Below are 26,295 nucleotides of genomic sequence, written 5' to 3' on the forward strand. Positions count from 1 at the left end.
TTTTATGATAACGGCATACACGATATTTATTACTGTACAGACATTCCATACAAACATACATCACTGATAAAAACAACTTCAACAAATAATTTTCAATTATGTAATAACTGTAGGTTTGTCACGTCCAGTAAATTCTTGCAATCGAGCCAACTCCAAAGCGAGTGAGATAAGTGGCTTGAGGACAACCTGAAATCAAAATAAGAAACTATTATAAGGCAACAGCAGCAATGCTTTTAAAAGGAATACACTGAAGATATTAACACAGTGGATTCTGGTCCACTGTCACTCGTAGAAGACATACAATATAAACTTTTATTAAAAACATTTTCTTGACTACCATGAGGACAGAACTGGCCCCATGATCCCCTTTAAGAAAGGATGTCTCATTTGTAATACAACTGGAGGGGAGGCCATATGTGACTTGAAACATACAACATGTTGCATTTAGAAGTGATCTCAATACAAGGTGAGAACAGTAGAGTCTTGATAGAGTTTTAGATTTTTACAGTTCTACTTGTTATCATTTTCTTGCTATCCTGCGCATATATTTATGTTTATGCTGGTGTGGATGTGCAGGAAAATGGGTTCAATAACTTGTTACTGTGTTTTGCCTTTTTTTGGCAAAATGTACTTTAAAACTGAAAGGTTGACTGCTTATTCAGTATTGTTATGAGTAGCATTAATTCAAACAATTCTCACACCAAAAGTGAAACATTTCACAAGACTCGTGGTTTGAAATAGATGATTCTGAACACTCAGGTGTGTGTTAAAATGCAGTTGTTGACAATCATGATGTCAGTGGCACTGATTGTGATAGTAATGATAGAAATCTCTAGGTTTGGATGCAGATGTCAATCTGTGGTAACTTGGGTACTGGATGATGTTAGTGGTAGACATTTGAAACAGATATTATAATAAAAGAAAACTTTGCATACAACAAGATGCTTTGAATCACTCTGTTTGCAATGTATTTTACAATAAGATGATTAATTTGGTTATGACTGAGGCCAACAGAAATACTACACAGAGGACAACCGTGCAAGCCTAACCGAAGTGACTGTCACATTCTTCAATACAAATCACATTTTGAATAACATTTTGGCAACAATAAAGAGACGAAATTACTGTAACGCTTTTCCAGTATTCATGTTTCACTGAGATGCCATTGTCAGCAAAAAATTTTTCACTAGACTGAGCTGTAACTTATCTGTATTCTGTTGGTGAAATGAAATGATTTTATTTATATTATTTCCAAGTATCTTGCTATTGTAATGAGACACAGCAGCGAATCATCAGAGGGCTTGTGGTACTAAACATGTTAAGCAATGTGCAATTAATAGAAATGTTGGAAAGGCTTCCAGTGATCCTACAGATGCTCCAGTCACACCACTTAACAGTAATATTTCCATGGATCCATTTTAATGACTGTGCAGTGGGCTTCAGTGAGAATCAGTATGTTTCAGCTAGCACAGTGCAAATTTTGCATTTGGAGCTTTTCATCATTTCATAGTCATGGCGTTATGTTGGCACAACTAATTCAGAAACAAAATGAATTGTTTTGAAAGTAATAATTTGATATAGATACTTAGCAACAGTGGCTACCAATAGAAACTTTCTCATATAAAATTAGTGAACATGCCTCCCACTGCACCTACTGCCTGTGTAGTGGTCGGATTTGTTCTTACAGCACACATATCAGAGAAGTTTGCAGTTAGTTGATATTATCACACTTAAACCAGTAACAGAGAGCTGGATATTTGGAAGCCTGTGGAAACATGCTTCGTTCTGGTAGCTCAATATTAGAAGTCTTGACTAGTGATGGAATGCAGTTCTGCAAATTGGCCTTTACATAAAGTATCAACTACGTGTCTTAATTTTGACTTAGGCTCAGCCAACAAAAATGAAGTGAGATGCAGAATGAGTCTACTTGCAACAGAAAATGCACACCTTCATCAAATCACAACTGTAAAGCTGAGGTAGGATATGATATGGTGTACCAGGAGAAGGGTAAAATCACTGTCTGGTCATCAGTTTTAGGTTTTCTTTGGTTACTCAAAATCTCATAGGGTAAATGCCTTTCAATTTGTTGCTGTATCGGCAGCTGGTGTGTCAGCTTCGGTCCTTGGATATTCATGTAACTTCTCATTTGGCATAATGAGGCTATGTGGAGCCCGTACTATGTCATTAAATACCAGGAATGTCTTGTGTGATAATTTAACCTGGGATCTCAATGTAAGTATCAGTGAATCTAATTACTAGAGTAAAGACATGACAATAGCTTCCCCTCATCCATTTCCAATTGATCTAGGGGCGCTCAGTAAGACCTCACTGTTGGCACTAGTTCCTCAAAAGAAACCAGAGGAACTGGTATGCAAAGGATCTTGTGCCATCAAAACATTCCATCACTTAAGCAGCTAAGATTTGAGCCTTCTTAAGAAGACCATTGACAACATAGGACACTGGCCACCGGTATTGTTTTGAACCCTTAAAAGTAACTGTATCTGTGTACCAAGTACGCCTGGGAAAAAATTCCATTAAACATTCATGAACAAAAATGTGAAGATTTAAATGGATAGCTGTTGAAGTGATGAACTTTAAGAAGTCATGGAGAGAAGCTTTTGGAAAATCATTACTTTGTACTCATTTCTCAGAATCTTCAGAATGATGATTAAACATAAAAAGCTGGTACATACACTGCACCCTGAAGGGGAGAAGGGACTGAAATGAAACTTCCCAGGTTGAGAGGGTATGTGATATTATTTAAGTGATTACAAAATCGAGGCAAATGTATGAGTAACTTGATAGTATAAACTTATATATCAGTATGATGTTGCACCATCTATCACTGGATATATGCACTGACTCAGTTGGGAAGAGGGTCATAAAACCATTGTATACTTTCCTAAAGCAATCTGGCCCACATTGGGTACTGCCACTGGGATAGAGCTGATACCTGAGATGGTCCCACACATTCTATCAGGGACAGATCTTGCTGGCCATGTGAGTACCTCAACATCCACAGGCGACGACAGTTCATAGAGACATGCATTGTGTGGATGAGCATTACCCTGATGCAAAGTATCACCACCTTACTTTCAGACAAGAATGCAGTATGTCCACGGTATATCACCGAGCTGTCATAGTTCCTGCATTCACACCAACTGCGACCTGATAGCTTCCCCACACCACAGCACCAGGAGTAATACTGCTGTGCGATTCCGAAACAGAGCAAGAATGGGACCTCTCCACAGATCGCCACCATACTCACCAACAACTCTCATCTGTGCTAGTACAGAACCGATTCATGTGATGACATTCATAAGCTGTTCATGCTTCCTAGTCATGGCACTACTCCAAACACAGCTATTTTCATTGTGTTAACAGCAGTCTTTCTCGTCGTACTCTCCCATTGATGGTGCGGCATAACACAATTTTGCAGGGAGTTCTAATTTGTTCTAGAATGGCAGGCGTTCATGTGAAAGGACTATGATAGGCATGGTGCACAATACAGCTATACACTTTAGGGTGGTCAACCAGAACCTTGCTGACGAGTAAGCCAGCTCTCAAGTTGCTGTGAGACCATTCACATTCTGTCAGGGGCTGGTAACTCTGCCTCCCAATAGTATGCAGCATCTCCATTTCCTTCTCAGTGACCACTCTACATCTGACACTGATCACACCTTTAGATATCCTACGTGGACTTAACAACAGTCCAACACTGCACTTTGTTGGCCATTTTCATGTCACAGAGAATTGCAGGTCTTAGTCATTTATACACTCATGTATTCATCCAACATGATAGTTTTGTGCATCACTTTTCAAATTAATATTCATTCTTATGCATAAATTATTTCACATCAGGGTTTGTGATACTGCAATGATTGAACATTGTAGCCCTTTTAAAACTGAGAAATCAAACTTAGTGAAACTTTGAAGAAATTTGTATAGATGAGTGGGTTGTTGACAAATCTGAAAGCTCCTCACCAAGAAAAATTAACAACAGAGGACACCATCAAAACTAGGAAATATATTCTGCTGTACTGTGCAATTCATTGCCTCCAATACCACTTAATAATTGACTCACAATGTATGTATCCTCAATGTAGTCCTTTTTCATGCATTTATCAGGCAAAATTTGTTTACTATTTGTATGATCAAACCCATTTATGTCAACCACAAATGTAACCATTAATTAAAACCTGCAGCTGCATAATAATGTAACTTAAGATACTTCATAATAATCCACACAGTTCTGGAAAACAAGTTGTGTGCCTGTAACTAATGTTTTAGGAAACAACTCTTACACTACCACACTTTATTTATTAAGTCACAACTAGTTTCAAGGCTGAAGCCTCATTGTTAAGTTCTCATGCAAGTTTTAATCATGTTATGTGGCATATATATCAGTCAGATCACAACTAACACATATTTCCTAACTAGTCAACAGCCAGACAAAAATCAATTTTTGTAACGTCTGTTTCTCCCTCTGTAAAAAAGAATTGTATTGTTTTGGTCAGTTAGCTGTTAGAACTCAAGAACTCTTAATATTTCTACATCCACATGATTACTCTACAATTCACATTTAAGTGCTTTGCAGAGGGTTCATCGAACCACAATCATACTATCTCTCTACCATTCCACCCCCTAACAGCGCGCGGGAAAAACGAACACCTAAACCTTTCTGTTCGAGCTCTGATTTCTCTTATTTTATTTTGATGATCATTCCTACCTATGTAGGTTGGGCTCAACAAAATATTTTCGCCTTCGGAAGAGAAAGTTGGTGACTGAAATTTCGTAAAAAGATCTCGCCGCGACGAAAAACGTCTTTGCTTTAATGACTTCCATCCCAACTCGTGTATCATATCTGCCACACTCTCTCCCCTATTACGTGATAATACAAAACAAGCTGCCCTTTTCTGTACCCTTTCGATGTCCTCTGTCAATCCCACCTGGTAAGGATCCCACACTGCGCAGCAATATACTAACACAGGACGAATGAGTGTAGTGTAAGCTGTCTCTTTAGTGGACTTGCATCTTCTAAGTGTCCTGCCAATGAAACGCAACCTTTGGCTCGCCTTCCCCACATTATTATTTATGTGGTCTTTCCAACTGAAGTTGTTCGTAATTTTAACACCCAGGTACTTAGCTGAATTGACAGCCTTGAGAATTGTACTATTTATCGAGTAATCGAATTCCAGCGGATTTCTTTTGGAACTCATGTGGATCACCTCACACTTTTCGTTATTTAGTGTCAACTGCCACCTACCACACCGTACAGCAATCTTTTCTAAATCGCTTTGCAACTGATACTGGTCTTCGGATGACCTTACTAGACGGTATATTACAGCATTATCAGCAAACAACCTAAGAGAACTGCTCAGATTGTCACCCAAGTCATTTATATAAATCAGGAACAGCAGAGGTCCCAGGACGCTTCCCTCGGGAACACCTGATATCACTTCAGTTTTACTGGATGATTTGCCGTCTATTACTATTTTTTGCAATGCAGTTTTTTTGTGGTTCACTGCTCTTTATTTTCATGTTTAATAGTGTTGCAAAAAAATCTGTTAACCACATTCACAATCACCTCAAATATCATTCCAACGATATTTTTTTACCATTTTCCAAAAATGAACGCTAAGAACACAGCTCTGCAGAAACTGTTGACAAAACAATTCATAATTTAAGGTACAGGTCTCTATAGTCTCAAGAACTGTATATGTGTTTTATGTGAATAAATTGGAAGTAAAATCGGTTTTTCATGAATTACAGAAAAATTACTCCAACCATCAATCTTCTTTTATTTATGAATTTAAGTCCAACAATTGTATTCTGAGATACTAATATATGTAAAATATTATGTATATTTCACTTTCTCTTTGTGCCTCATGAAATCATAACAGATTCATTTAAAAAATAAATCATCTTTCTTTAATTCCACAATATGGTATACACAAAGCCAAAAAACATCTAATAAGAAGAAATTACAGTAATTTACAAGTATAGTAAGTTTATTACTTACCTGAGGCTCTTCTGTGTATGCTTGTGGCTCATAGCTCTCAATATACACTCTAACAGTAGCACCACTACTGCCAGTACCACTAAGACGATACACTATACGTGACCCATCCTCGAAAAGAACACGGATTCCCTATGGAGACATCAACATACAATACCATTATATCTCAGTGGAAGGAAAACTTGACTAATGTTAATAACTTATTTGTGAAAGTTATCAAATATTCATAATTACTAGGGACCTGAAAATTCACATTTGCTATAAATACAAACACAACACACATTTTGCCTCAAAGTGGAAATTTATGTACAATAAATGCTGTTTCATAGTTAACTGTACCCAGATGAACAATTTCATGAGGGATAGTTTGAAATAGCTTTATTTTCTCAATGTAAACATTGAAACAGTAATCAGTTTGTGATTACTGCTATAGCACATCATCTGGAAAAGCCAAACAGCAAAGACAATGTGCGTAGGAATGTGTCTCCAAAATGAACAGCACTCCTCTGCACGAACACAGTGACTTATCAGTGTACTCGTATAAGTTATGCTCTGGAGCCACGTCAAGCAATGAGTGGGTAAAAGTTGTGTATGCCAGTGCAGGACTCAGCTGTGGGACACACCACCTTAGAACAAAGAAATGCTCCTAGCTGAACGCTGTATTCTGAAAAATTACACCACTTTAATGTGGTAATTTTAGACTTGGAATATTTGAACTATTGTTGCACAAGGTAACGGTGGAGGTTGTGCCTGAACAACTTCATTTACAACGCTGTCAACCTTGGTAAGCAACTGCATGGTAGCCACTATCAATTGCTATGTACACTTGGCTTTTCTTCGCTCTGTGCGTAGCTAATTTTCTTTTCTTATTTTAAAGTGAGTAAAAACACTGATATTGATCCATTGCAGATTTTGAGTATGACTCTCACAATACCAGAAAGGATCAGCAATTCCTACAGCCACATGTCGGTTCTGCTTTTGCAGAAACAAAGAACATGGGTATAGGCTGGGTGCCCTGTCAGAAGGAGGTGGGGTTTGATACCCCTGCATCTCTCCACACCCCTCAGGTGGTCAAAGCCATTTGTTTAAGCTCACGGACACCTGCCATGTAGTATTGGTTGCAGTTTCCATACTACAGCGACCAGAAAACATAACCTGTCAACACATTTCGATTAAACAGAGAATCTTCCTGTAAAGTGCAACTAGAGCTATTTCAATCTTGCTTCTACTTCAAGTACTAGTCAGTTCTATCTGTAGCATTGTCAAGAATTGGTCATATGGTTCATAAAAGGGCTCCTTCTCAGAGCTTGCTTGCAACAGATTCAAAATCACTGTTCTCCAAATTTTTCAATTATCACACTGGATGTGAAAAGAAAGATAACCGTTGAGAAAAACTTTAATTTAAAGAAACTTTGTTCACTGGCAAGAAAAAGCTGCTGTGTCTCACCAGAAACAATTATCTGCTGAAAGCCTACTAAAGAAGAAAACAAGCAGACTATTCTGGGGAAAAACTGGTTAAGTTTTGGAAAAGCAAATATTCCACTCAGACAGCTCTTACTGTAAAGAACAAAAAGTATTTATTCTCTCTTATCATCTCCAGTCAGTGTTCTTTTATTTTTACAATAATTTTTCATCTTCAGGCACGTAATGTGGCAAACTTTTAAAAATTATACATCTAATCATTCAAAAAAAAGATGCTACATTTTCAGCTCCCTAATGAATGAATTAACTTGGACACAAGACAAATGTTCTTTCTTTTCACATGAATACTAATGCAACTCATCAATTAACGTAACAGTTTAAGCAGATAAAATCATAGCTAAGAACCTTTCAGTTGAGTGTCAAGTTCACAATCTTGAGAACAGTAGCAGCAACATTATTTCAGCAGTAAAGAGTAGTGCCAGTTCAAAGCAAACTTCTAACTGTTTGGAATAAATGTAAATCTGTAATCAAGTGGGAGGTTGATTTGGATACCAATGTGCTTCACTAAGCAAAGTCCTTTTTGGTGCAATCATTGTTTCCTCCAATAACAGAGAAACTTAAATTTTAATAAGGAATATGGACCACAGTTAAACTTGGCATTTTTCACATATATGAAGTATTTATAGAGGTAAAATAAGCGATACTTCAGTTGAGAAAAGTGTTAAAATTACAAAGAGACAGAAGGTCTGACCAACACTTACCTTCAGGAGGTTCAATTTTGCTGGGGCCACAAGTAATAAATCCTATAATATTATATATATTATATAAGTCCTATATAATTACAAGTTTACTACATGGCTTCTATTTTATATAGGAATGGTTACTACTAAACAGGTCAAGACATGAATGGACACAGAATAATTGACCAACTTAGGAAAGAACTCAGTTACTGAGCATGCACTGCCAGGTGTGTTTAACTTTTGAGGTCCCTGGCTTTCTTTCTCAAAACCAGAAGCAGAATGAAACCTTCAATTTTGCTTAAACGACATGGACATTTTTGTATGTGAAAGACACAGATGGCAGCACTGTACTGCAAATATGATTCTAGGCAGTGAGTGAGGAGTGACTTTAATACCACAAATGATTTTTCCTTTACAAGAACAGTGAGCAATCATTCAGTTTCTACACTTGCAAGGTGTGATAGCAGTTGAAAGTCATGGCCAGTTGAGATAGATGTGTGGTGACAGTGTCATGGATGTGCATTTATAGGTGTGAAAACTCAAAGAAAAAAACAATTTTGCCTTTACAGCAACTGGTCTGATAACACGGTCACGTGAGTGAAAACTATTGTTTTGGAAAATCACAGAGAGCGTGAAAAGTATTTCTGTGGGATCTGTGCACAGTCCTGCATTATGACCTGAAATGTGGGAAGCGTCCTCCAGGCAGATGCCATGAATACTTTGACCTCATGGCTATGTGTGAGGCATTTTGCTAGGTGATACTGATACACAATGATGGCTTGAGCAGCACTTTAATTTCAACAACAACAATGGATGCTGTTTTAAAATCCTGAAACAAGTGCCTGTGTTATTCTGAATTTAACTGCAATGCTCCTTTGGACTACAGTCATTACGAAATACGTGAAATGTATTTGTAATTGTGAATATGGACAACCATCAGGTGTATAATGGAATGACAACAACGAAAATCTGTTCTCGATCAAGACTTGATCCCAGATTTCCCACTTATCACCAGTGGTCACCTTACCATTGGGCAGTCCTTAATAGCGAAAGTGTTGTCGATGCAGGATTTTGTGCACAAACTGACCTTTCTAATATGCCAAATAAAGGTTTGATGGGATTCATGTTGGACAAATCATTCACTTGAATTATCCAGAACGTTCTCCACACCAATTGTGCCTCTGTGACATGACATCATTGTTTGGAAACGAAGTCCATTAATGACTGCAAATGGTCTCCAAGTAGCCATACTTAACCATTTCCAGCCAATGACCAGTTCAGTTGCACCAGAGGACCAAGTTCATTCCATGTAAACACATCCCACACTATTATGGAATTACCACCAGTTTGCACAGTCCCTTGTTGAAAACTCGGGTCCATGGCTTCATGGAATCCGTGTCACACTCAAACCTTACCATCTGCTCTTACCAACTGAAACTGGGACTCATCTGATCAGACCACGATGTTCCAGTCATCTAGCGTCCAACAGATATGATCGCAAGCCAAGGAGAGGCACTGCAGGCGATGCTGTGCTGTTAGAAAAGGCACTCATGTTGGTCATCTGCTGTCATAGCCCATTAACACCACATTTTTTTCCACACTGTCCAAATGGATACATTAATCGTATGTCCCACACTGATTTCTGCAGTTATTTCATACAGTGTTGTTCATCTGTTAGCACTAACAACTCTACGCAAACGCCGCTGCTCTCAGTAAAGGCCACCGGCCACTGTGTTGTCCATGGTGAGAGGTAATGCCTGAAATTTGGGATTCTCGGCACACTCTTGACACCGTGGATCTCTGAATATTGAATATACTAACAATTTATGAAATTGAATGCCCATGTGTCTAGCTCCAACTAACCATTCCGTGCTCAGAGTCTGTTAATTACCGTTGCACAGCCATCCATGTTGGAAACCTTTTCACATGAGTCACTTGAGTACAAATGACAGATTCACCAATGCACCTTGTGTAAGTGATACTACTGCCATCTGTATACGTGCATAGCACTATCCCACGAATTTTGTCACATCAGTATGAAGTGTTCACCACCCTGAATCAAATCGGAAACCATGACTGAATAAAAACTTTACTAAACAGCAATGTTTGACCCATGAGCAGCTTAGTTCCTGCCTACTGTCCACACATATGACAACCCATAATCAGATACAAGAGCCCTCATCAATTTATAAATCTAGCAATAGCATATTTGAATTATTTCAGTTCATCAGTGAGTGAAATGGTCCTGGATCATCATCTACAATTGGTTAATCAAAAGTGGAAAAATATTTTTTGAATGAGAAAGGTTGTGACTGCTCAAGGATTTCAGTCATGCCTTCACTAAGATTGATCATTTCGTGATGAATAAAAGTTTGATTATGGCCGCACATCTTGGAATCAGTCATCTTGTAAAGGACTTGTGTAGCTGTGACTGCAAATAAATTATGCAGAATACCAAGTACTGTTACTGTCTTCTTAGAGGATGAATATGCTGATGTAATGTAATGTAATAAAGTATCTGTGCACTGATGTTCCTCCATCACTTTTACTTCTAGCTGACAGTTCTCTTACAGCATCTCTCTTTGGATATGTCTGCAGCTGCAAGTAAGCCAACACATCACTATTTTCTACAGTTTCTTACCCTGTGAGTTTTACTGACATACAAAAATACAGAAATAAATAGTGGCAGTGCTTAACTCTTCCTACTCAGTCACAAAAAATAAAATATGGGTTGGAACATTTCAGCTTATCTCAGCAACATTACAAATGCTGAAGTCACTATGTGCATGTAATTGAGAGAACTGTATGAAATACAAAGGATAAAAATGGTAAAGTTACGTTTGAAAGCCAGTGATTGAAACTGGCAAGCACACATTTCTAAAGCTAAAGAGATATATATAGTTATGTTTACACAACTTTTTATTACCTGTTTTGTTGCAACACTCCCATCAATTAAATCAGTGAACTGAAAATTGTCACCAAGTTTGACAACATATTTCCTTCCATTGGAGGAAAGTTCTTTGCCTTTGAAGGCTCCAGATGTAACCAGGGCTTCTAATTCTGCCATCATTTTGTTGCAAGGATCACTTTCACAGTTTTCATAATCATACCTACAAATAATTTAACATAAAAAGCAATGAAGACTGATTGACACACACACACACACACACACACACACACACACACACCTCTAATTAAATTAAAACTATAATAATTTCATTCACATCATAAAAATTGTGTTAAAAATCATGTTGAAAATACACATTATCCAAAAAAGCTAAAGTAATATGTCACATAAATGTGGCTGGCAAAGCACTTTAAAAAAACTAAATGAGGCAGACCCCCAGCAAACATGTTAACATTCTATCCCCATCAATTTAAGAACACCAGACCTAAAATAAGCTTTTACAATTCTGTTGCACATCCTCACTTTAAATTAAGGTCATATTCCTTCAAAAAACCTGCGGTTGCTATTTTACCTAAATACAGGATGACTTTTTCCACCATGTACAAACTCTAGGGCTGATTGATGAGAGGATGCAGAACAAAAAAGTTCTAATGAAATTATTTCTGGAAATGCATGGTTTTCATGCTAGAGACCATTTATTGGGTCACTTTGTTACAGAGACTGTGGTCTAATATACGTTGTACCATGCAGCCACAGTTACAGTATGCATGGTTTCCTTCTCCCTGCCGCTTGGGCTCCCTGCCGCCGTTTGATAAGCAGCTGCCAGCAGAAAGTCGTATACTCCTAGCTCACTTATTTGTTACATTGTTTAATTCTTAATTTCTTTGTGTGTTTTTGGTACTTGCATTGTTTAATTCATAAATTTCGGGAGTATTATAGTATTTGAGAGTTGTAGCATCGCGTTTTAGTACCTGAATAGGTCAGGAGTCTACTACACGCAGCTAGCGGCTACACGGGTAGCTGGGGTTGTGTGGCGTGGACTGGGCGGTTTTTAGGTTAGATGGCCTCGAGCAAGTACAGAAAGGGCAACAGCCTCAAAGGGTGCGGGGCAAAGTCAGGACATATGGGGACCAAGCAGCAATCGGTATTGTAATTGTAAACAGTCGAAGCTGCATATGTAAAGTACCGGAACTTCAAGCGCTGATAGAAAGCACCGAAGCTGAAATCGTTATAGGTACAGAAAGCTGGCTGAAGCCAGAGATAAATTCTGCCGAAATTTTTACGAAGGCACAGACGGTGTTTAGAAAGGATAGATTGCATGCTACCGGTGGTGGCGTGTTTGTCGCTGTTAGTAGTAGTTTATCCTGTAGTGAAGTAGAAGTGTATAGTTCCTGTGAATTATTATGGGTGGAGGTTAAACTCAACAACCAAGCTAGATTAATAATTAGCTTCTTTTACCGGCCTCCGGACTCGGCAGCATTAGTGGCAGAACAACTGAGAGAAAATTTGGAATACATTTCACATAAATTTTCTCAGCATGTTATAGTCTTAGGTGGAGATTTCAATTTACCATATATAGACTGGGACACTCAGATGTTTAGGACGGGTGGTAGGGACAGAGCATCGAGTGACATACTGAGTGCACTATCCGAAAATTACCTCGAGCAATTGAACAGAGAACCAACTCGTGGAGATAACATCTTGGACATACTGATAACAAACTGACCCAAACTTTTCGACTCTGTAAGTGCAGAACAGGGAATCAGTGATCATAAGGCCGTTGCAGCATCCCTGAATATGGAAGTTAATAGGAATATAAAAAAAGGGAGGAAGGTTTATCTGTTTAGCAAGAGTAATAGAAGGCAGATTTCAGACTACCTAACAGATCAAAACGAAAATTTCTGTTCCGACACTCACAATGTTGAGTGTTCATGGAAAAAGATCAAGGCAATCGTAAAATGCATTTTAGACAGGTACATGCTGAGTAAATCTGTGAGGGACGGGAAAAACCCACCGTGGTTGAACAACAAACTTAGGAAACTACTGCGAAAGCAAAGAGAGCTTCACTCCAAGTTTAAATGCAGTCAAAACCTCTCAGACAACCAGAAGCTAAACAATGTCAAAGTTAGCGTAAGGAGTGCTATGCGTGAAGCGTTCAGTGAATTCGAAAGTAAAAATCCTAGGATGTTCTGGTCTTATGTTAAATCAGTAAGTGGCTCGAAACAGCATATCCAGACACTCCGGGATGATGATGGCATTGAAACAGAGGACGACACGCATAAAGCTGAAATACTAAACACCTTTTTCCAAAGCTGTTTCACAGAGGAAGACCACACTGCAGTTCCTTCTCTAAATCCTCGCACAAACGAAAAACCGGCTGACACCAAAATAAGAGTCCAAGGAATAGAAAAGCAACTGGAATCACTCAACAGAGGAAACTCCACTGGACCTGACGGGATACCAATTCGATTCTACATAGAGTACGCGAAATAACTTGCCCCCCCTTCTAACAACCATGTACTGCAAGTCGCTAGAGGAACGGAAGGTCCAAATGATTGGGAAAGAGCACAGGTAGTCCCAGTCTTCAAGAAGGGTCGTCGAGCAGATGCGCAAAACTATATACCTATATCTCTGACGTCGATCTGTTGTAGAATTTTAGAACATGTTTTTTGCTCGCGTATCATGTCGTTTCTGGAAACCCAGATTCTACTCTGTAGGAATCAACATGGATTCCGAAAACAGCGATCGTGTGAGACCCAACTCGCTTCATTTGTTCATGAGACCCAGAAAATATTAGATACAGGCTCCCAGGTAGATGCTATTTTCCTTGAGGTCCGGAAGGCGTTCGGTACAGTTCCGCACTGTCGCCTGATAAACAAAGTAAGAGCCTACGGAATATCAGACCACCTGTGTGGCTGGATTGAAGAATTTTTAGCAAACAGAACACAGCATGTTTTTATCAATGGTGAGACGTCTACAGACGTTAAAGTAACCTCTTGCGTGCCACAGGGGAGTGTTATGGGACCATTGCTTTTCACAATAAATATAAATGGCTTAGTAGATAGTGTCGGAAGTTCCATGTGGCTTTTCGCGGATGATGCTGTAGTATGCAGAGAAGTTGCAGCATTAGAAAATTGTAGTGAAATGCAGGAAGATCTGCAGCGTATAGGCACTTGGTGCAGGGAGTGGCAACTGACCCTTAATATAGACAAATGTAATGTATTGCGAATACATAGAAAGAAGGATCCTTTATTGTATGATTACATGATAGCGGAACGAACAATGGTAGCAGTTACTTATGTGAAATATCTGGGAGTATGCGTACGGAACGACCTGAAGTGGAATGATCATATAAAATTAATTGTTGGTAGGGCGGGTGCCATGTTGAGTTTCATTGGGAGAGTCCTTAGTAAATGTAGGCCATCAACAATGGAGGTGGATTACAAAATACTTGTTCGACCTATACTTGAGTATTGCCCTCAGCCACAAACCGTTGGGTGGCTTGTGGAGTATAAATGTAAATGTAAATTTGGTGGTACTGTTCCTCATACGTCACATCCTAGCACCCTCTCCTGCCATAGAAATTGGTAATGTTGAGTCCAATTCAGTTACCTTGGTGGTTCACCTCACCTTGTAGTGGATGTGAGAAAGCATTGTACATGATAGTTGCATATTTGAACCAAGAACTGGCCGACATGGTCTTTACTTATGGAAAGGCAAATGGCAACGAGCAACAGGCAGCAAGGTTGTATCATGAGACCTATCCATGCCAACCACAACTGCAGCATTCAATGTTTACAACAGTGTTTCGCTGTTTGTCTGAGAGTGGGCCATTTCAGGAAACAGGAAATCATGAAGGACTTACCTCAAGTGGTAAGACACCAGACTTGGAGGAAAACATGATTAACACTGTTGAAGGCAACCACAGTGTCAGTATCAGGCAATTGGTCCACCAGAAAAGTGTAAGACAGATGACCGTGTGGAACATTCTCCACGACAATTGTTACTACCCTTACTACTTACAGTCTACGCAGGAGCTTACTAGCGACAGTCTTTCCACATCGGGAGCGCTTGTCACTGGTTTCTTAACCAGGTAACCATGATTCTGGGGTTTGTGTCATCCATCCTATTCACAAATCAGGCCACCGTTACATGGAGTGGTATCTTCAACTTTCGTAACATAACAGTGATATATGTGATAATATGGAGAACACCTATGATATGGTGATAGAATCATCAGCATTGGTGCAGCCAGGATGTGTGGGCCAGCATAATTGGTGGCCCTACTTTGGGAGCAGTCCTCGTTTCACATTGCCTAACAGGCTGGAACTATCTGTTTTTCTTGCAGGTGACTTTGGCCTCTCTTGCTGGAAAAAGTGCCACTGATGATTCGAAGGTTTATAAGGGTGCTATATGATGGTGCTACATCCCACTTCGCCATTAATGTCCAGATTCATCTCAATTTTGTCTTCCCTGGTCGATGGATCCATGGTCAATAGATCAGACAAGAGGGGCCAGTCGCATGGCCTGTTCATTCACCAGATCTCAATTCATGTGATTTCTAGTTATGGGGCTATCTCAAAAGTGTTGTGTATGCAGAGCCCATTCCAGATGTGGAGACACTGGAGCAGCATGTTCATGCTCCCTTTGAACTGTTCAGATGCAGCCTGGCCAATGTGAACGTGTGAGGCAGAACATGCTATAGCACATACACACATGCGTTTAGACACATGGAAACCATGTTCAACACATACTGTAACTGTGGCTGCATGGAACAGTGTGTATTAGACCACAGTCTCTGTGACAATGTATAATAGAATAAATGGTCTGTAGCATGGAAACTAGGCATTCCTGGACATAAGTTCATTAGACTTTTATGTTCCATATCCTCTTATCGATCAATCTCTATACTTCGTACATGGAGGGGGGGGAAAAAAAAAAATCACCCAGTACAAGACATTCAGTTAAAATAGGAACTGCTTAGTCAGTAACACTACAAAAACAACCTGCCATTTTATCCTCTTGTTAGAGGAGATGGTCATGTTTCATCAGGCATAAAAGTATAAGTAAAACTCCATTCATCAAAGCATCTGAAAAAGGTAGGTTCAGAGGAAAAAACTTTGTTTGCCATCTCCAGTCAGTCATTCTCCCACATGAAGATGATTTTTAGGCACACACTCCCATTTCAGGAATCAGAGCAAAAGTTTCAATAATTTTATCCACCAATGCATTCATTCAGAGCATGTAATTCTGCACTGTAGAATGAATCTTCTTTAAAAGTTGCATACTGAAAACTACTGACCAGCTGTTGCTTTGTCTCATACAATGTGGCACTCAAGAATACTGATCGCAGTCAGAGCTGTTGCTTTTAAACATTGTAGTCAAGTCAGTTTATCACTGCAATTAAATCCCCAATATGTCACTGAATTTTTATAATTGTTCAAACGGCATTCATTCAGGAAAGCTTAAAACACTTTTATAAAAATTAACACACCTATTCCTGAGTCAAAAGTTACAACCTGTGTTCCCTGTAAACTACTTTAACTTCTCAGTCAGCTGTCACTGATAAATTTTTGTAAGAGTGATGGAAGAGGGGTTTAAAACAGAAAAGTCATCTACAAATCAAAGGCAAGGCACAGGCTTCCTTTTGTTGGATATTATATACTTTGAACAAGGAAATACCATTTGTGGTACTGTCTACATATGTTACACCAGCATGTAGTATTGAAGACAGCCCCCTAAAAACAAAAATGTAACTATTGGACGGTTAATACATAATCAAGCATAATGTAAAGTGAGGAGTGAAACCTTCTGTGTTCATACTGATAGTGCCTATCGAGATACTTGGATTTTAATGTCTAAATCAGGCAACACCACTAACTCCAAGATATTTCTTATGATACCAGTGAAAGCAGCAACTGCTGGGGTTAGTATGAACCTTTCAAAGTTTAAGTGAGATTTAAAATTACTACTGCCAACAATCTAGAAATGTTCCAATCACATATAAATATCAAAGAAAATTCCCTGTGCAGTGTTGCAACATGGTTTATTATTTCTTACTGACAGCAGGTGTTGTGTCTGGAACACCTACCTCTCTTTCTCCTAAGGTTGCAGGCTTTACTGCAAGTTATAGAAAACCCAAGAGGCATTCCATTATAAACATACTTCATAGATTTTAGAGTTCTTACCATTCCTTGGTGTGTAGAATACAGGTAATTTTGCAAATCTCTTCTCTTTGACAATGCAAGTATTATTACACAAAATATGTGTTTTATCACTTTTTGTAACAGATTTTTCACCAAGAGAGCTCTGCTGTTGAATTCTTGATACGTGGGGTGTTAAAGCTTCATTACAGCCTACAACCCTAGTTCCTGGTAGTTTTTTCAGTTATTAAGACCCGTATTGAGTCCACAAAATGCATGAGAAATAACGATCAGTGCAAGGCCTGGGCAACCTTAACACAACAAGAATACAGCAGGAGCCCCAAGGATTGTCTTTTACTGGCAGCAGGATTCCTAGGGATTGTCCACTACCAATTGTTTTGTATCAATAGCATCCACCTTATTGGTGTGCAGCTCACCTTGTGGCTGAGATTTGTTTCATAGAAATCTTACCATTCACATGTTAGCAATTACACCAATGCTGTACACACAGTATTCCATCATCATGCTCTACTGTGGACATGTAAGTATGTCCAAACCTTACACAGGTAGAGCACTTGTGGCAATAGCCAGCACACAGCTCGAAAACCCTGGCTTCTTAAAGCTTAATGCAACTGCTGTGAAATAGAGAGGTATGAAATTTGCTCTCACTCCATTTTCCAGGTAATATTTTTCTTTCTTTCTCTCTTTTTTTTAGTCTAAGAATGAAGAATTTTTTAAACTGAAACTGCACTATTAGTCACAATAACACTACACCAACAAGTGAAAAATAAATTGAACATTGTACCTTGCAGTTGTGCATGTATCAAAGCAGGCATCACCACAAATAGCAATGTAATTTCCTAACTTGTCTACATATATCAAAATAATGAAGTAAACTGGCATGTCTCACTAATTAATTCTAGCAGTGCAAAATGAAACTTCAGCTGAAGCATTTCTGCTTTATTAAAATGAACATTGAGCTGACAGTACAAAAGTAAACCAGGCCAACCAACTTACTTATTACAGCATTATTATAATAAAATAAGTTTACCGAGTAAAATAGTTTCGTCCATATGTTGCCCAGTGATCTTTTAGAATCTCTTCTACTGATTTTTTTAAATTTGCAATAACTGAAAGCCAGGCAAGAGCTGCCCACACCCCATCCTTCTCACGGATGTGGTCTGAGCCTGTCCTGAAACAAAGCAATAATTTGCTTTATAACTTATATTCTAGCAAAAACAGTAAAAACACACACAGGTCAGAATACTTTCTTTTATCCGAAAGTACACCCAAATTTTATTCCTGACATGCATCCCTTATCATGCTAAAATCAATTCCCAAATTTACTCATCCATTGCAACAATGAAGTCCCCTTCAAAGTAACAAGACAATTGCAGTTTTAAATCCTTATACATAATAAATACTAATGGCAAAGAGGACTAAATACACAATATTTTGCAAACATCTGCTGCAGATTTGGAAGTATACTTTTTAGTGTTTTAATCCTTTCTTCTTTTGTTCCTATCATGCATCCTTTACCCAGCCAATGTTGGCTCTGGATTGGTATGGTACTTCATTTATTTTTGCAGACCACCCACTTTAACCATATATAAACTATTATTATTATGGGATCATCACTCCCAAAGGGATTTTTTAAAGCTACAGCCAGCTCCTCAGCATTATAAAATGTGATGTGTTACAAAATGTTTGCACATTGTGTATCTGAGGAGATAGCCCAATATTCACCTACGTGGATAAGGAAAAACACCTAAAAAACACATCCAGCCTGGCCAGCTCTCCAGTCCCCATCATTAATTTTCACAGCCGATTTGATCTGGGACTGGCGCGCCTACCCATGTCCCAAAGCGAGCACTTTAATGCAATCGGCTATCTGAGCAGGTAGTGTTTTACTGTCTTTTGTTGTTATTGAGCCTTTGACGTATGAGAATTGTTCCCTGCAATTTGTACCATACTGTACCTTAAAATACTTATTCCAGTATTTTTGATACTTGCAGAAAGAGGGCGTACATTTTCTCCCCCCTCAATCTTTTTTCACTTTTCAGAGGGCAGCAGATTATCACAGATCTTACAATGAGGAGGCAATGTCAATCTTGCCTCATTATACTGCTCTTACCGAACCTGTTGGTCTATCTCCTTTACTAGACAGAGGAACTGCACAGTCACACATTCCACATGTCACATAGCAACTGTTTGTAAGGCTACACTGAAAGCAGTAGATATGTAGCTAAAGATCTCATGACTGAAATAACCATTCCATAATAAATACTTCAGCTGCTAACTTGCAATATCAGTATCAAATGATGCACCAGTTAATAAAACGGTAAGAGAGATCTTGCCTGGACATTTGTTATAAGGAAGTGGTCAGAGTATTTTCAAAAAGGAAGTGAGAAAATTAGGGTTCAACATCACATGAACAGCAATGTCATTACACTAGGGAGCAGTGGAAGTACTGGCTCATGGGACAAATGTAAAAGGTTCTCCATCCACCTTTTCTGCACACTTTCTTTCAGCACACCTCAGTTATCACAAGCCGGAAGTCTTCTGTTCCTGTAGTTTGAGCCAAATCTGGCAAACTATACCACAGACAATGCTGTCTGGCACATTTCATTACAAGGTGCTCAATTTGAAAAGCTATTTAAAACCAGCAGATAGCACACTGAAATAAAGATTTTGTAGCCAGAAGCAGGTAATGACTTATCAACAATTTATTATGGCTCTGAAACAACACAGTATTCTCGTTGATTTCAAAGGTATATTACAGCCAGATATATTGTTACTGCCCATCTGTTAAATTATGAATCTCTTTCAGTTTCAATTCTTTGACAATTAAAGCATTACTCTGCTTTGCATGTTAGTTTTAACCTATTCTGTTGTTGTTGTGGTCTGAAGTCCAAAGACTGGTTTGATGCAGCTCTCCATGCTATGCTATCCTGTGCAAGCCTCTTCATCTCCAAGTAACTACTGCGCCCTCATCCTTCTGAATCTGCTTAGTGTATTCATCTCTCTGTCTCCCTCTACTACTTTTACCATCCACACTTCCCACCAATAGTAAATTGGTGATCCCTTGATGCCTCAGAACATGTCCTATCAACCAATCCTTTCTTCTAGTCAAGTTGTGGCACAAATACCTCTTCTCCCCAATGCTATTCAGTATCTCCTCATTAGTTACATGAAATACCCATCTAATCTTCAGCATTTTTCTGTAGCACCATGTTTCAAAAGCTTCTATTTTCTTCTTGTCTACTCTGTTTACCATCCATGTTTCACTTTGATATGTGGCTACACTCCATGCAAATACTTTCAGAAAAAGCCTTCCTGACACTTAAATCTATACTCGACATTAACAACTTCCTCTTTCAGAAAAGCTTTTTTTGCCATTGCCAATTTACATTTTATATCCTCTCTATTTCGACCATCAGCAGTTTTTTGCTGCCCAAATAGCAGAGCTCATCTACTACTTTAAGTGTCTCATTTCCTAATCTAATTCCCTCAGCATCACCTGATTTAATTCGACTACATTCCATCCTCCTTGTTTTGCTTTTGTTGATGTTGATCTTGTATACTCCTTTCAAAATACTGTCCATTCCATTCAACTGCTCTTCCACATCCTTTGCTGTCTCTGACAAACTTCAAGGCTTTTATTTCTTCTCCCTAAATTTTAATTCCTACTCCAAATTCTTTCTTTGTTTCCTTTATTGCTTGCTCAATATAAAGATTTAATAACATCGGGGATCTCTGTCACACTACCTTCTCAACCACTGCCTCACTTTCATGCCCCTTGACTCATAACTGCTATCTGGTTTCTGCATGAGTTGTCAATAGCCTTTCACTCCCTGTATTTTACACACCACCTTCATAATTTGAAAGAGTATTCCAAAAAACATGGTCAAAACCTTTCTCCAAGTCTACATATGCTATAAATGTAGATTTGCCTTTGCTCAACATATCTTCTAAGATAAGTCATAGGGTTGGTATTGCCACTTGTGTTCCTACATTTCTACGGACTCCAAAATGATCTTCCCCGAGATTGGCCTCTACTAGTTTTTCTGTATCTTACATGGGGAGGCCACGACATTGGGATCATTGATGCACTTTCTGGCACTATTTTGATTTAGCCAGGTCTCATCATCAACATAAATAATAGGGCAACAAAGCTTTTCTATTCTGATTTTGTGCATTTGTCTCTGAACAGTTGACCTAATTGCTACAATACAAGATCTCTTCATCAGAATGGGTCTTCCATTGTTGTATTTTTGTATTCTCATATGGAAGATCTCAGAATGGTGGCACCCTGTGAAAGTAACCTTGTCATATGAAGCATCTGCTATTTTTTGTCTTGTAGGATACTCACCACAGTTATAAAAATCAATATAGTGTGATGAAAAACTGTCTCTCTGGAAACTGTCCAAATAAGTGGCACTTTTTCTGCCACTAATATATTTCCTCAGGGATTGAAACTTTACTTCCTGAACACTGGTTTCCACTGCCTGTGCTTCTGCAAATATTCTCTGTATGGTTTACAATGGAACACTGCCCATCTTCGCTGCTGCAGCCTGTGATGCCGACAAGATTTTGTACCTTCCGGCACTGTCTTTAAGGTCACAAAGAAATTCGTACGTCTTGTATATGGCTCCCGTTGCTCGGCTTTGTGAATTTTCAACCCCAATCATCTTAGATAACAAATTAAAACAACAGGACTATGTGATGAAAATCTCTACTCTCTTCACAAATGTACAACATAAGTGAATGCTGGGTAGCAACAAATTTGCAAATGCAGCAGCACGAATGAAATGCAGTACTGCCTCATGAACCCTGTTAACAATAAGAGTTCATTTGGTACTCATTGTTTTTTATGATGCTACCCACATGGCAACCTTGGCAACAGTGTGTTTTGCTACTACCTTGTATAGTGATGGAGCACAAGCTCAGATTGGGGAAGGATAGGGAAGGACACTGGCCATGCAACTTTGAGGAACCCAACACAACATTTGAGATAAATAACAGAAAACATAAATCTGGATGGCTGGTCAGGGATTTGAACCGCCGTGCTTCTGAACACGAGTTCAGTGCCTTACCACTAAGTATTTTGACAAAAATGATGAGATGTAAAGTAATAATTGGCAAGCAGATAATGCAGGCATCCTAAACCGTCAAGGGCAAAAATGTTATGGTGACAAAGTGACATGCACAAGAACAATAACCTTTTATGTCAAGGTTACCTCTAATATGCACCTGTGCGTATTTCTTTACTGAAGTCACAAGGCTATGTACCAAACAAATTTGCCCCCCCCCCCCCTTTCCCACCCATCCACTCTGTTTTAATATTCACATCCTGTTTCTCTTTAACATGTTTCAGAATTAGACAGTAACTTACCCAAAGCTTTCTTCGCCACACAGTGACAGTTTTCCAGCATCCATTAAGTTACCAAAGTACTTCCAACCAGTGGGGACCTCATAAACATCTTTACCCAACTTCTTGCCAACTCTGTAAAGATAAACAGTACATTCAGAATTGTGAACCACAAATGAAACTTCAATAGCACACTAACAGGGGAAAAAAGTGGACTGGCATTCAAGATCTTTGATTTCAGATTACTTCAAATGTGGCCACAGAATCATCAAGCACTGCAGATAACACATACGCTAAATAATCATGTGACAAAAAAATTGATTAGGCATCAAATTATTGTAGTTAGTCATAAACTGAGGTGACAAAAGTAATCGAATACCTCCTAATGTCATGTAGGACCTCCTTTTCCCAGGAATAGTGCAGCAACTCAATATGGCATGAAGTCAGCAAGTCACTGGAAGTCCCCTACAGAAATATTGGGCCATGTTGCCTCTATAGGCATCCGTAATCATGAAAGCTTCAAACTGTCCACAATGTTCTTCAAACTAGTCGTAAACAACTGTGGCCCAGTGACATGGCATATTGTCATACAAAAATATTCAAATATTCTATTGTTGTTTGGGAACATGAAATCCACAAATGGCTGCAAATGGCCTTCACATAGCCAGACATAACAATTTCCAGACAATGATTGGTTCACATGGACCAGAGGATCAAGTCCATTCCATGCAAACACAGCCCACACTATTATGGAGCGAGCACCAGCTTGCACAATACCTTGCTGACAACTCGTGTCCATGGCGTCATGGAGTCTGTGCCACACTAACTCTACCATCTGCTCTTACAAACTGAAATTTGGACTCATCTGACCAGGCTACAGTTTCCCAGTCTCTAGGGTCCAACCTGCATGGTCACGAGCCCAGGAGAGTCACTGCAGGCAATGTCTTATTGTTAGCAAAGGCATTCATGTTAGTTGTCTGATGCCATAGCCCAAATTTCATCATACTGTCCTAATGGATACGATCATCGTACATCCCACACCGATTTCTGCAGTTATTTCACACAGTGCTGCTTGTCTGTTAGCTCTGAGAACTCTAAAACGCCACTGCTCTCTATCATTAAGTGAAGACTGTCAGCCACTGCGTTGACCTTGGAGAGAGGTAATGCCTGAAATTAGGTATTCTTGGCACACCCTTGACACTACAGACCTTGGAATAATGAATTCCCTAGTGATTTCTAAAATGTAATGTTCCATGTTTCTAGCTCCAACTACAATTTCACATTAAAAGTCTTAATTCCTGTAGTGCAGCCATACATGTTGGAAACTTTTTCACATGAATCACTTGAGTACAAATGACAGCTCTGCCAGTGTACTGCCCTTTTATACCTTGTGTTCGCGATACTATCATCATCTGTATACATGCATATCACTATTGCCAGACTTTTGTCACCTCCGTGTAATTCAAAATACATTTGTCTTATAGGTTGGAATTTTATTAGTTTTTCCACATAGAAGAATCTAGTCACTGTAATTTGTCATCTTTCAACAGCAAACTTGGATACAGATTAGTCTTCACAGTACTGAGGCAGTGTTGCTACATATGAAGGTTCCAGATGCATCCAACATGGGTGTTACTTTCAAGTGTGCTGTTACTGTAAATATGCATGTGTTACATGTGCAAAATGTGAATATAAGAGTAATGATAGTGAATAAAACTGTAAAGGAAATTAATCAGACAAACTGAAATCAGTGTGCAATGTGTATTTAGAAAAAAATATGATTAAAATTTATTTTTTAAAATAAAAAAAGGAATCCTGAATCAACAGACAGGTTGAGAAGGAAAACCTAAAAAACAATATCTACTAGGACTCTCACTGTTTTGATTTCCACTGAGTAAAATATACCTAGTTTTACATTCAAGCCTTCACTTTTACTGCTTTTCAAAGTCATGTGGTATAAAATATAACAAAACAGATTAGTTTTATTCTGCTGATAACTGTGTCATTGTGACAGTAATCCTGCTCAGTACACAAACAACTGTTGAATTCAACAATGTAACTAAGTACCATTATGTGTCCAGTGAAAAAGATCTAGAACTACCTATAGTTGAAATATCAAGACAAAAAACAATTATTTGTGTGCACAGGTCACCTGATGGAGACAGCACAGGTCACCTGATGGAGACAAAAAAGTATTTCACAACCACATGGATGAACTTTTGGAAGAAATTCTCTCTCCCAATAAAAATACAATTGTATGTTGTGACTTCAATATTAATTTCTTAAAATCCAATAAATTCAAAGATGATTATTAAAAAAAAAAAAACAACCTCTGCATACCAGGTTTTGTTAAATACACACAAATCTGCCTATAACATACAAGTGGTAAACACAGGTTTTCCTGATCACTAAGCTCAAATCCTTACAATGAATGCTGCAGGAAACTCAAAAACTCAATGGAATGAGATGCACTGTTAGGAGTTTTCAATACAGAAAATGTGGAATATTTTTGTTTTCCCCTGAAGAGTAAAAATTGGAATGATGAACGAGGGCTGTTCGAACAGTAAAGTGACTTTTCAAAGTGCGTGCACCTACGTACATTTGAATATTGATTTATTTTTTATTTTTTTGTTATGTTGGTACACATGTCCCAAACATATGTTCACAGTTTCAAGTGTACAGCATACTATGTTCGTTTCTGACAGATCGAAAAGCTGAATATGTTTTAATGTGATCGTCAATTTTCAATTATTATAAAAAATGGAGCAAAGAATATGCATCAAATTTTGTGTGAAAAATGGAATCAAGTGCTCTAAAACACTTCAAACGTTGACAGTGGCATATGGTGAGTCTGTTCTAAGTTTTTAAAAATTGTTTACTAGTGGGACAAGCTCTTTCAAGATGGCCAAGAAGATGCCAATGACGAACCTCGCTCTGGATGCACTGCACATCAACAACAGATGATAACGTCGAAGCTGTGAAGAAAATTGGTTTGGAAAATCATTGAACTACCATAAGAGAAGTTGTGAGGATGTTGGCGTATTGGTCAGCTTGTGTCGTGCAATTTTTTCGGATGTTTTGTGCACCAGATGTGTGTCAGTGAAGTTTGTTCCAGAACTTATCGATTTTGATCAGAAAAAGCATCGCATAATCATTGCTCAGCAGCTATTGAATGACGTCAATGATGATTCTGATTTGCTCAAGAGGGTCATAACTGGTTCGAAACATGGGTTTACAGTTATAACCCAATCGTCCCAATGGAGAGCATCCTGGAGAGCAAAGACCGAAAAAAGCACACCAAATTCGATCAAATGTCAAAGATTTACTCACTGTTTTTTCCAGTTACCGTGGCATAGTGCACCATGAATTTGGCCTCAAGGTCATACGGTCAATAAGGAGTTGTGCGCCGTTTGTGAGAAGCAATATGCAAAAAATGTCCAGAATCATGGAAAAAAAATTCACGGCTTTTGCACCGTGAGTGCACCTGTTCATTCATCATTGCTTATGAGGGAGTTTTTGGCCAAAAGCAACATGACAATCGTGCCTCACCCATCATATTCACCAGATTTGGCTCTCTGCTTCCTGTTCCAAAAACTGAAGAGACCTACGGAAGGACGAATATTTTCAATGATTGAGAAAATAAAAACTGCATCGCTGGAAGTACTCAATGCTGCACCAAAAAGTGCTTATGA

At 38.7% G+C, this 26,295-nt stretch overlaps 1 protein-coding gene across 1 annotated transcript in view; it reads right to left on the reverse strand.

The window, feature by feature from the left end:
- Positions 1-26,295, reverse strand: part of LOC126297866 (phosphoglucomutase) — a 47,011-nt gene continuing 20,716 nt past the window's right edge. Inside the window, exons 7-11 of the mRNA XM_049989158.1 lie at positions 22,628-22,738; positions 18,284-18,424; positions 11,108-11,291; positions 6,023-6,151; positions 1-186 (exon numbers count right to left, since the gene is read on the reverse strand). Coding sequence (XP_049845115.1) covers positions 97-186; positions 6,023-6,151; positions 11,108-11,291; positions 18,284-18,424; positions 22,628-22,738 — 655 coding nt within the window. The 3' untranslated portion in view covers positions 1-96. The remainder of the gene's footprint in view (positions 187-6,022; positions 6,152-11,107; positions 11,292-18,283; positions 18,425-22,627; positions 22,739-26,295) is intronic.

This window comes from Schistocerca gregaria, chromosome X, assembly GCF_023897955.1.
Source record: "Schistocerca gregaria isolate iqSchGreg1 chromosome X, iqSchGreg1.2, whole genome shotgun sequence".
Lineage (NCBI taxonomy): Eukaryota > Metazoa > Arthropoda > Insecta > Orthoptera > Acrididae > Schistocerca > Schistocerca gregaria.